The sequence below is a fragment of the Nicotiana tomentosiformis genome, chromosome 3 (assembly GCF_000390325.3).
Source record: "Nicotiana tomentosiformis chromosome 3, ASM39032v3, whole genome shotgun sequence".
Lineage (NCBI taxonomy): Eukaryota > Viridiplantae > Streptophyta > Magnoliopsida > Solanales > Solanaceae > Nicotiana > Nicotiana tomentosiformis.
Window position 1 is genome coordinate 53,193,261 of NC_090814.1, and position 13,284 is coordinate 53,206,544.

Below are 13,284 nucleotides of genomic sequence, written 5' to 3' on the forward strand. Positions count from 1 at the left end.
TCAACTTCAGCACTTTATCTTCATGGTTTTTTACCAGGAAGCCCAATGGTTGTTCAACATAGACTTCTTCTTCAGGATAGCCATTCAAGAAGGCTAACTTGACATCAAGTTGATGGATTTTTCACTTCATTTGCGCTGCCAAAGAGATCAGCAAATGAATCATCTCCATGCGGGCAACAGGTGCATAGACTTCTTCATAGTCAATGTTGTATCTTTGCTTGTAGCCTTTAGCCACAAGTCGTGCCTTGTATCTCTCCACATCTCCATCAACATTATTTTTTGTCTTGTATATCCATTTTACTCCAATTGCTCAATGACCCTTGGGAAGAATTGGTAACTCCCAAGTGTTGTTCTTCTCTATTAACTCGATCTCCTCCTCCATGGCTTGTCTCCACCTTTTGTTTGTAACAACTTTATCAAAGTTCATTGGTTCATTGTCAGCAAAGAGACAATATAAAAAATCAAAATTAGTAACTTCTTTTGTGTCCTCATAGAGCTCTTGAATACTCCTTGTCCTTTGCGGCTGTTCATTTGAACTTTCTTGAGGAGAGGAAGATGCAACATTTGTTGGAGAAAGAGGTGGAGTTGTATCCTGCATAGGTTCTACGTTCTCTGGTTCTTCTTCATCACCAAAGTATGGAAGAAAATTATATGAAGTTTCTTCCCGAGCTTCCCAATTCCATGTCAATTCTTCATCAAATTCAACATTGCGACTTACTACCAGTTTGTCGCTGCTTGGGTTGTATAACTTGTAACCTTTTGAACTCGTATCATAGCCAACAAATACATGCTTGAAACTTCGATCGTCAAGCTTTGCTCTCCCTGGTTGTGGCACATGAGCATAGGCTATGCTCCCAAATATTCTCAAGTGCTTGACACTTGATTTTCTTCCACTCCATGCTTTTTGAGGAGTTTGATCTCTAACATTTCTTGTTGGAGACTTGTTGTTCAAATAAACTGCACAAGAAATAGCTTCGGCCCAAAATTCCTTAGGCATACTTTTAGCTTTCAACATACATCTATCCATATTAAGAATCGTTCGATTCTTTCTCTCTGCAACTCCATTTTGTTGGGGTGAATAAGGTACCGTTAAAGGGCGACGAATTTCATGAGACTGACATAAGTCATTAAATTCTTTTGAAGTGAATTCGCCTCCTCTATCAGACCTTAAAGCTTTAATTTTATAGCTACTTTCTTTTTTCACAAGTATTTTAAAATTTTTAAAAGCAACAAAAACTTCAGATTTTTGGTTTAAGAAATAAACCCAAGTCTTTCTACTAAAGTCATCAATGAAGAGCAGAAAGTATTTACTTTTACCAAAGGAAGGTGGATTGATTAGCCCACACACATCGGTGTGAACAAGCTGGAGCGGTTTGGTTGATCTTGACATGGCCTCCTTTGGAAAAATCCTCCTTACATGTTTTCCAAGAAGATAAGCTTCACACAACTGATTGGGATGGTTGATTGATGGTATCCAATACACCATGTTCTTTTCTCCCATTAATTTGAGCGCTTCAAAATTCAACTGCCTAAATCGCATGTGCCAACACCATGATTCATCTTGCATATTAGCTTTCAAACACTTTGCATCAATTGTCTTAAGATTCAGGGAAAATAATCTATTATTTGCCATATGCACTTTAGCAATTAGAATTTCATTTGAATCTCTAAGCCAAAGATGCATATTTTTTATGTGGATGTCATATTCCTTTTCAAGAAATTGGCCCAAACTCAAAATATTACTTTTTAATTTTGGGACATAATAAACATCTTGAATTAACTTATGGTCACCATTTTTATAGCAGATCAGAATCGTATATATCCATTCTATTTGAATCTTTGATGTATCTCCAAATGACACATTACCTCTCACCGTTTTATTGATCTCCACAAATTTTTCTTTGCATCCACATATGATTGCTTGCTCCATTGTCCAAATACCACGAGCTACAATAATCCCTATCTTCGTCTTTGAGTGCCAACAACAATGTTGACTCATCTTCTTCTTTCTTGTCGTCAACAAGGTTAGCTTTCTCTTCAACATTACTATGACATTCCCAAGAGCAATGGCCAAATTTATGATAATTATAACACTCAATTTTTGATTTGTCATACCTTTGTCCATTATTTTCTTGGCAATAGCCACGTGCTCTTCCTCCTCTTTGTCCACGACCACGACCTCTGAATGTTTGGTGGATTTTAACTTCATTGTTGAAGTTGTTACCATTACTTCTTCCTCTTCCATGACTGTCACGGCCTCGTCCTCGTCCATTCCCTCGATAGCTGTTTTCACCTCCATAATCCTTAAAGGATGCCTAAGTTTTAAGAAATTGCTCCAATGACACTTTTTGTCTCCTTTTGATCTTTTCTTCGTGGGCCTATAAAGAACCCTCCAATTTCTCAACCATCATAGAGTCTAAATCTTTAGTCTCTTCAATAACACACACTACAAAATCGAATTTAGGTGTTAAAGTGCGAAAGATCTTTTCTACCACACAGACATCTTCTATGTCCTCCCCGTATCTTCTCAATTGATTTACAACAGCCTTCACTTTTGAACAATAATCCGAAATGTATTCAGATTCTTTCATATTTAAAACTTCAAAATCAGCCCTTAGAGTTTGAAGTTTTACCTTCCTCACCTTGTCAACTTCCTTGGAGAGAATTTTGTAAAATCTCCCACGCTTCCTTTGAGGTGGTAGCATATGTCACATTCTCAAGCAGGGTATCATCCAAATATTGGTGGATGAGCGTGGGGGCTTGTTGATCCTTCTTTCTTGTCTTTGTCAAGACATCTTTTTCATTTTGAGCAGAGCTTCCTCATTATCGGGTTTTGCATACCCTTTGTCTACGATTTCCCACACATCTTGAGAGCCAAAAATGGCTTTCATACGTAGACAACATTTCTCATAATTATCTTTTGTGAGACGATGGTACTGAAAAGACAGCAGATCATTATTCGCCATGGCTCTGATACCACATTGTTGGAAAAAAAAATATCTCGCCCAGGAATAATATCCACAATAAATAATAATAACACAAGAGAGTAATAATGACACCAAATCTGTTAACGGGGTAAAATACAATACCCGAGAGGAGTAATATAATACTACTATAATATTACAACTTTGTAGTGTCAAAAGACTACTACGACTCAAAAGAAATAACACTCTTTATTTTAAATATCTCACCACTATATTACTCCACTCTATTTTCTCACAGACTATTTTACTCTCAGAGCTCTAATATTTCTCTCTTGTTTTAGATGTGTATAAAATGAAGAACGAAGCCTGCTATTTATAGCAAAACTTGCCAAATCTTTCAGCCAATCAAAATGCTTGCATATGCAATTTACTTCGTAAGTTGTCAAACTTTTTTTTCAGCCGCCCACGTCATTATTGCAACTTGTTGTCATCATTTTCTTTCTTTCTTTTTATTAGATGGTCCCACAAACTGTACTTAATAACATATGACAAATATCAAAATTAGAATTTACCAATAATTGAGAATCACATGCGCTCCCTACAAGATATTTATTCATTACGCTATCGTTAGTATGCTGACGAGACAAATATCTTGAAAACCTGCAAAGTATTGATTGCTAGGGGAAAATGGTCATTCTCAAGATTTAATTATGAGCCTATGATTTTTCTACGTCACCGTCATGGCCTATATGTCAGTCGGATATCAGTTACATCAAGATCCGTATAACCTTAATATGTTTTAGAGATTCTTGTTGTAATTGAAAAGAATCAAAGAAAAAGATCAGTGGTTTGCAGAGGTTGAGGGAAAAATTAACAAAATGATACTCTTTCTAATCTTTGCAGCCTTTCCTATCATTCTTATTTTCCTTCTTCTTAAAGCCAAAAAGGGTGGAAAAACTAATCTGCTACCAGGTCCTATAGGGCTTCCATTCATTGGAAATTTGCATCAATATGATACTTTGAAAGGAAGAGATTCAATTTTCTTTTAGAAGAATCTGGAGCAATGATGGCTAGTTTCTTTGTGTCTGATTTTTTCCCTTCTTTAAGCTGGATTGATAAACTTACTGGAGTTACAGCTCGACTTGAGAAGATTTTCAATGATTTGGATGAGTTTTATAAAGAACTCATTGAGCAGCATCTTAATCCCAATAGGCCAAAATCCATGGAAGGAGATATTCTTGATATTCTGCTCCAATTGAAGAAAGAGAAATCAACACCAATTGATCTCACTTTGGAGGATATAAAAGCACTTGTCATGGTAATTTCCTATGTCTTAAACCTACCTATATATATACGTATATATTGTGAGGATTCACTAAAATTAACCGGTCACGCTGATGTTAGTACGTTTACTTTAATTAGGTGTAATGATTGTTAGAGTCTTTTGATTTTGTTGGAGATTGATATGATGCCATGCTAGTAGAAAATATAGAGAATTTTTATTGCTAAAGACACTTTTTCCTTGTCATTTGTTATTCTTATGAAACTTTTGTTTTATATAATATAAAATTGCATTGAGATTAGCTTAAATAGAGTGACATGAATAACTTACGGTAGCACAAATTAAATGTGGTCTGTATTTCCTTGAGGCTTCCTCATTAATTGACAACTTTTATTTTCTTTCCCTGTCAATTTCTTTGTAGAATGTGTTACTAGCAGGATCAGACACTAGCGCAGCTGCAGTAGTATGGACAATGACAGCCCTCATGAAGAATCCAAAAGCTATGAAGAAAGTCCAAGAAGAAATCAGAAAATCAGTTGGAAAGAAAAGCAATATTGTGACTGAAGATGATATCCAAAATCTTCCCTATTTCAAAGCAGTGATAAAGGAGTCTTTTAGATTGTACCCACCAGTTCCAGTCCTACTGCCAAGAGAATCAATGGAAAAATCCACATTAGAACAGTATGAAATTCAGCCGGGAACCATAATTCATGTTAATTCATGGGCTATACTAAGGGATCCTGAAATATGGGAAAATTCAGAACAATTTATAGCTGAAAGATTCTTGAATAGCAATATTGATTTTAAGGGCCATGACTTTGATTATATTCCATTTGGAGCTGGAAGAAGAGGATGCCCAGGGATAGCACTTGGAGTTGCATCCATGGAACTTGCATTATCAAATCTTCTTTATGCATTTGATTGGGAGTTACCTTGTGGGATGAAAAAAGAGGACATTGACACGGATGTTAAGCCTGGAATTACCATGCATAAGAAAAATGAACTTTGCCTTATCCCTAAAAATTATTTGTAGATTTTCTACTCGAATTAAGTATAATAACATCATTCGGAATTCAATAATTAAATCACGACTGCGTCTTCTTCTACACCTAGCCTTAACAGTGTTGCATTTTAGTTTCTTTTATGTATAAGGTTATCTTGTGGTGTTGGGTTTGGGGGGGGGGGGGGGGGTTGTTGAATGCAAAAAAGAAACAGCTTTGCCCCTATATATGTGGTTCTATGATGTGGAGATGAGTTAGGACACGGGGTAAGAATTTGTACTCTTGTTGATAGAAAATACATGCTAGTTATTAATTAACTAGTTCTTGAACATAGTAACGGATCCGGGATTTTAAGGTCGCAATTATTCGAATGCAACAGAGAAAAAAAGTGTACAATTATTCGAATGCAACAGAGAAAAAAAAATAATAAGAAAACTATGGTTATCAAAAAATGACTTCTAGTCGCAAATCAAGTAGGAATCGAACCCACGCCTCTAGTTTCAAATACACCTTTACTTCAACCGCAACACCACAACACTCATTAGTCTTTTTGGTTCCTGGGTACTTGCTAGCATCTTATATTAGTTTTCTTATATTTTTTTATATAACAATACACAATTTATGTGGAGTTCAATGGGTGCTAAAACACATAAAATTTGTACATAGATCCGCCACTGCTTGAACGTGCATTGTACGTGTATCCTATGCTAATCAATACAAATATTGTAAAATAATATAGTGGTTGTAAGTACTTCACGTCTTCAAGTTTGTTCCTTGTGTTTAAAAAAACGGTAGCCTCCTCTTTTTATAGTTGCATACATATCAATAAGTTGTTGTCGAATGAAAGTAGTATTTTGTAGAAGTTGTACATAAATTCTATCAACATATGTCTTCCTTATGATGGCTAGTACAACATGGTCAATTTAATGCTATACTTGCATAAAATTAGTAGTTAATTGTGATAGAGATACATAATAAATATTGAAATCGGTAAATTTCATTCAAATATATATATAAATGATAATTGCACGTACACCTAACTTTGTCAGATTCAAAACTACGAGTCCTTTCATTCATAAATGTGATAGGAGAAATTGAATTGGGTAAATATAATAGTATCAAATATTATAACATGATGATCGCATCTCAGATGTTGGTAGTTCAGTAGTTTGATCGTACTTCATGAAAATTCTAATACTATTATAGATTAGAGAATGATATATTGACACAAATTAACTTTTTGATGAGAAATTGAATATGAATCTCAGAACTTTTTAATAAAATTTCATATTGAATAAAACACAAAAAGTGATAAAATTTATGAATAAAATATTTAGAACTACCATAAAAGATTATCAGTTGAATCCAAATTATAGATTTATATTATCTAACTCATCCCATAATTTTTTCTAATATTGATAAAATTAGTTCCAAAAGAATGAGTTACTTTAGTTCACTTTGCTAAGAAAATAATTAAATTGATGCCTTTAAAAATAATATGATAAACAAATTATAACGAACATAGAAAGAATATTCATGACTTATTGGACTCAAATAAAAAAAAGAGTAATAACAATAGACACACAAGTATTAATCGTAACCAATCAAATCTGTCTAAGCTAATTGAAGGCAATAATAGATCAGAAGCCTAACTGAGTAGAATGGTACCGTTTCTGCCTAAAGCATGAACCACATTTTTATAGAGTGTAATGAAGAATGTCAAAAGGCTGGCATGCGAAAACATTATAACCATTAAAGATGAAAGAAACTAATAATCAAAAATGAAAAATTAAGAAAATTTACTTACAAACTGACAAGCTACAAAATCACCAAAATGATGATTAAACAAGCGAATAATAACGGTGCCACATCAAAGAAGTTGGCATTTGAAGAATACATAAATACATCCACAATCATCATTCGCATAAGCTTCTATATTTTGACAAATGAAAGAAATGCTAAAATTTAAACTTTAGAGAGTACACTAGTTAATTTGCACGCGCTTCGCGCGGTCGATAAAAACATCATTGAATTTATAAATTATCTTTTTGTAAGTATAGTCGAGATAGAAGAAATAAAGTTCAGCAAAAAGATAAAACAGAAAATTTGAAATTAAGAGCTAATTAAGTTTATCATCTAACTTCATGAAAACTCTGGTACCATGGTCAACTGAGGAAGGTATTGAAATATCATGTATAACCATAGATGATACCTTAGTACTTTATATAGGTCTGTAACATGATATGATATGTGAACTTCTTTCTAATATAAGTGACCAATTGGAGGTTATGCATTTTCAGAGCAACAGAAATAATTAATTCCCCACTTTGCCGTTAAAATTAATGATTACTATAAATAGAAATCATGAATATTGCATATTTTGTTGAGTGTTAAATAAATAACGATGTGCATTCACTTATGAAAAAAAAAAGAATGATATAGATTTGCTTAGACTATGTGATGCTTACAAGCTTTTCACACAATATTTTTCACTTTAGTACTATTGAGTTTGCTTCAAATGGTAATATATGAGTATTGTTTGGACAAAAGCTACAAGACCTTCGTTCCTTGTCACACTATATGAAAACCCTTCATAATCTTCTGCAACCTTTTTGTAGGACTCTTCCTCATTTTGCCGGTCCCTCACATTTGCAACAATTTGTTGTCGCTCTAGAGTGTTATGTAACCTTATACAAACATCATACATGTATTATTACAAAGCTACAGTATCAGACACCCAAGAATGTAATATAAATAAGCTCTATGTCCGTCTTCCAAATAGCAACCATAATGCCAAAATATCTTCTTTACCTCAATACCGAATACATAATATTTATCAAGATTAATAAGGCAGGGAAAAGGTAACACGAAAGAGTTCTCAGCATATCCAATTCAGGAAAGAGTTTATCAAAATATAAAATATGTATAGAACCGAAAACAATGTGTATATGCACATCAAATGCAAGGTTGAAATAGTTTGCCTGGAATGCACCTGCATTCCGGTCGATCAGATGCTTTTGGTGCAAGCATCCGAAACTGGAAGCAATTTGCTATAGAACAGGTCTTGTGTGTCTCTTCTGTCCTGTTGCTGATAGCTCAAGTAAAATTTAAAGTATCTCTCCTCGAATCTTGGCTGAATAAATTGATCATTCAATTTGACTCTGTTAAAAGAAATTAGAAGGAAAAAAAAACATCATGCACCAAGCATAATTTTATTAACTTTTTGCTTCGTCATATTTGCTTTACTCCTTTAGCAATTGCTCCTTTTCATATGCTCATCCATATATATATATATATATATGGTATTACGTCAGTATCAGATTTGGTTCAAAACTCAGTAATCTCAAATTTTAAAGATTTACCTTTGGACTCGAACAAAAATTAATTAGCAAGTATTGGTGTTTGAATTAAGCTCTATATATTTGATCCTCTTCCCACAAAAGATAGTATAAAATTTCTTCTACTTTTTTACTTTTAAAACAAAGGAAAGCAGAAGAAAATGGACAATCGGCCACACATTCATCTTCTTTTCCCTTTTTGTTTCATCTCTGTTTTTCTTAGTTATCTATTCTTATATTTTCCTTTTTATTTTCACCCTATTCAGCATATCATTTTATTCAACAAAATTTCAGCAAATACAAAAAGAAAAGTATAAAAACTTACTCTCCTTTTTAAATTACACCCATTTTCATGCCAGTCGAAACTCCATTCTTACTCCTATAATTAATTCTGTAAAATTATCATACTTCTCCTCTTAAGTTTGAGGAACAAATCCCAAAAAATATCTTTTCCTTTGTTAGCTCCTCCTCAAATAAACCAAAGAGAAAAAATAGCATACAAAAGCTTGAAAATGACGGAATGATTGCGAAATGAGTTATATATTAAAAGGTTGTGGCTACAACTGATGCCAATCATTCCAGCTGTTATTATAATACACTATTACTATATTAAGTGTAGTCAATAATGTGATATGCAATCGAAGGTCGAGACGTATTAGTCTGCGACATAAGAAAGTTTGCATTGAACTTTCATGACAATAAAACGAATTTTGAAGTATTTGAAATATACTCCAAATTATGCTTTGCACTACAATAAGTATCCCGCGATAATAGAGGGGTATAGTGATGCAAATTAGATCACCGGTTCAACCGATTCTAAACAGTCGGTGGAAGAGCGATATCTTGGAAATCGTCCAAACAAATATGCATTGACCGCTCTACACTGGAGGCTGAGTTTATAGCCTTAGACAAGGCCGGTGAAGAAGTTGAATGGCTTCTAACTTTTCTTGAAGAAATTCCATCTTAGCCCAAAATATTGGCACCTATATGCATACATTGCGATGGTCAAGCGGCAATAGGAAGGGTTGGGAGCATTATGAATAACGAAAAATCTTGTCAAAAAATGGCGAAGATATAAAAATATTAGGCAACTACTCTCTAGGAAAATTTTCATAATTGACTATGTGAAGTCAAACGATAATGTGTCGGATCCATTTATAAAAGGCCTAACTAGAGAGATAGTTGAAAGATCATCGAGGGGAATGAGACTATGGCCAAGGACAAGTCATTGTGGCGGTAAATCTACCTAGAATACTGGAGATCCCAAGATCTAGGTTCAAGGAGCTCAAACAAAGTCATTAATGACGGTTCAACATTGTTAAATAAAAAAAAAATTTGTTCATTCTCGTGATGAGACAATGTTCAGTATCAAGGATAAAGCATTAAGGTTTTTAATGGTTTTTAATTTTGATACGGGGTATATTAAATAGTGTATCTACGGGATAACACGTTTAGGAATCACCTATGTAAGTGTGAAGTGTTAGCCACTTCAAGGAGAGTTCTATAAGGCTAATTATCTATATATGCACTTATGAAATCAGACGGTGTTCATGGCTGAAACGAACACAACAATGAGAACCAAAGACGGTTAAGGGTTGATTGTGTGACTTATGGTTGTCTAGGTATACACCAAAGTTCGACGGTTCAAAGAATCAAATCTACCGATTGACCGAGTATATCCGACATAAGTTCACTACGGAAAGTTCAAAGGGAAACCTACTTATCCAGATGTGTTTAATCCTTACTTGCGAATCATATAGTATTTTCATGCATGTTTTTTCACATATGTCCATTCCCCATTCATGTGGGAGATTGTTGCGATTTTTCTTTAAAGGGTGTGAATGGAAAATGGAAGAGGCACCTTTTGGATTGCACTTCTCCATATCACCCTTCCTTTGTCTATAAATTTAGAGGCTTGGCCTCATTTTTAGAGATGGAAAATCTGAAATCTTCTTCCCTCTTTCCTACATTGTTGCATTATTTTATAAATAAACATAAGTGTCAAGTGTGATTTGCTCCGTTTGTTAAGTTCGCTGAAGTTCTGTGATTTGAAGTGCCGCTATATCAGAATAGTTATTTCGTTCTATCCTGGGAGGAATTAATCCGTATACCTTGGGCAACAGTGAGGGAATTAAATTCCTTAAGTATACACTGTGAATTCAGTGGGCTCAGATTTAATTTTGTTCTTCTTATATATTTCTGTTTCTCTTTTACTTTACATGATTTTCTGAATTTGAACACAAATTACCAACATATGCTTGCTCCGATCATGATACACTGACTTCTTCGCAAGTGCCTGTGCGGATTTGTTGTCAATACAAATCTTTATAGCTTTAATTTATAGTAAATTGAGCTCCTTTAATAATCTTCTCAGCCAAATAGCATGATAAGTACAAGATGTTGCTGCTACATATTCAGCTTCAAAAATCGAGAGAGTAACAATTGATTATTTCTTTGAACTCCAGGAAATAACACAATCACCCAAGAAAAACACATAACCAGTTGTGCTTTTTCTATCATCAATATCTCTCGCATAATCACTATCACAATATCCCATAAGGTTAAAATTATTAGAAGAAGAATAAAATAACCCAAAGTCGATCGTACCTTTTAGGTAACGAAGAATTCTTCTAGTGACTTTCAAATGAGTGGAGGTAGGAGCTTCCATGAAGCGGCTTACTACTCCAACTACAAAGAGTATATCTGGCCTGGTACAAGCCAAGTACATTAAACTTCCCACAAGACTTTTGAAAAATATGGGATCCACTTTTTCTCCTTCGTCAAACTTGGACAACTTTGTCCCACTCTCCATTGGTGTGTTCACGGGGTTGCAATCAAGCATGTTGAACTTCTTCAATATCTCTTTTGTATAGATTTCTTGAGAGATACAAATTCCATCATCCATCTGCTTCACTTCTAGGCCCAGGTAGTATGACATGCGCCCTACGTCTATCATCTCGTACTCACGGGACATATCTTTCTTAAAAGCTTCAAACAAACTTGGGTTATTACCCGTAAAAATAAGATCATCAGCATAAAGACAAACAAGCAATATATCTCCACTAGTATGAACTTTAAGATAAAGAGCATATTCATGGAGACAACGAGTAAACCCATTGTCTTGAAAATACTTGTCGATGCAACTATTCCATGCTCATGGGGTTTGCTTCAATCCATATAAAGCTTTGTTCAACTTCAGCACTTTATCTTCGTGGTTTATTTACCACGAATCCCAATGGTTGTTCAACATAGACTTCTTCTTCAAGATAGCCATTCAAGAAGGCTGACTTGACATCAAGTTGATGGATCTTCCACTTTATTTGCGCCGCCAAAGAGATCAGCAAATGAATCGTCTCCATGCGGGCAACAGGTGCATAGACTTCTTCATAGTCAATGTCGTGCCTTTTCTTGTAGCCTTTAGCCACAAGTCGTGCCTTGTATCTCTCCACATCTCCATCAATATTCATTTTTATCTTGTATACCCATTTTACTCGAATTGCTCGATGACCCTTGGGAAGAATTGGTAACTCCCAAGTATTGGTCTTCTCTATTTACTCGATCTCCTCCTCCATGGCTTGTCTCCACCTTTTGTTTGTAACAACTTCATCAAAGTTTATTGGTTCATTGTCAGCAAAGAGAATATTAGTAACTTCTTCTGTTTCCTCATGGAGCTCTTGAATACTCCTTGTCCTTTGTGGTTGTTCATTTGAACTTTCTTGAGAAGAGGGAGATGCAACATTTGTTGGAGAAGGATGTTGAATTGTATCCTGCACAGGTTCCACGGTCTCTGGTTCTTCATCAGCAAAGTAGGGAATAAAATTATATGAAGTTTCTTCCCGAGCTTCCTAATTCCATGTCAATTCTTCATCAAATTCAATATCGTGACTTACCACCACCTTGACACTGCTTGGGTTATATAACTTGTAGCCTTTTGAACTCGTATCATAGCCAACAAACACATGCTTGACACTTCGATCGTCAATCTTCGCTCTCCTTTGTTGTGGCACATGAGCATAGGCTATGCTCCCAAAGATTCTCAAGTGCTTGACACTTGATTTTCTTCTACTCCATGCTTCTTGAGGAGTTTGATCTCTAACATTTCTTGTTAGAGACCTATTTTTCAAATAAACTGCACAAGAAATAACTTCGGCCCAAAATTCCTTGGGCATACTTTTAGCTTTCAACATACATCTATCCACATTAAGAATCATTCGATTCTTTCTCTCCGCAATTGTATTTTGTTGGGGTGAATAAGGTACCGTTAGAGGGCGACGAATTCCATGAGACTGACAGAAGTCATTAAATTCTTTTGAAGTGAATTCACCTCCTCTATCAGACCTTAAAGCTTTAATTTCATAGCCACTTTCTTTTTCGACAAGTACTTTAAAATTTTGAAAAGCAGCAAAAACTTCAGATTTTTGACTTAAGAAATAAACCCAAGTCTTTCTACTAAAGTCATCAATGAAGAGCAGAAAGTATTTACTTTTACCAATGGAAGATGGATTGATTAGCTCACACATATCGGTGTGAACTTCTGGAGCGGTTTGGTTAATCTTGACATGGCCTCCTTTAGAAAACTCCTCCTTGCATGTTTTCCAAGAAGACAAGCTTCACATAATTGATTGGGATGGTTGATTGATGGTATCCCATGCACCATGTTCTTTTCTCCCATTGATTTGAGCGATTCAAAAATCAAGTGCCCAAATCACATGTGCCAACACCATGATTCATCTTGCATA

At 34.8% G+C, this 13,284-nt stretch overlaps 1 protein-coding gene across 1 annotated transcript; it reads left to right on the forward strand.

The window, feature by feature from the left end:
- Positions 1–3,840: 3,840 nt before the first annotated feature.
- Positions 3,841–5,291, forward strand: LOC104088897 (5-OH-xanthotoxin synthase-like). Its single transcript, XM_009593658.4, has 2 exons — positions 3,841–4,242; positions 4,628–5,291. The coding sequence occupies exons 1-2, from the start codon at positions 3,988–3,990 to the stop codon at positions 5,237–5,239; spliced, it is 867 nt and encodes a 288-aa protein (XP_009591953.1). The 5' UTR covers positions 3,841–3,987; the 3' UTR covers positions 5,240–5,291.
- The last annotated feature ends 7,993 nt before the right edge of the window (positions 5,292–13,284 follow it).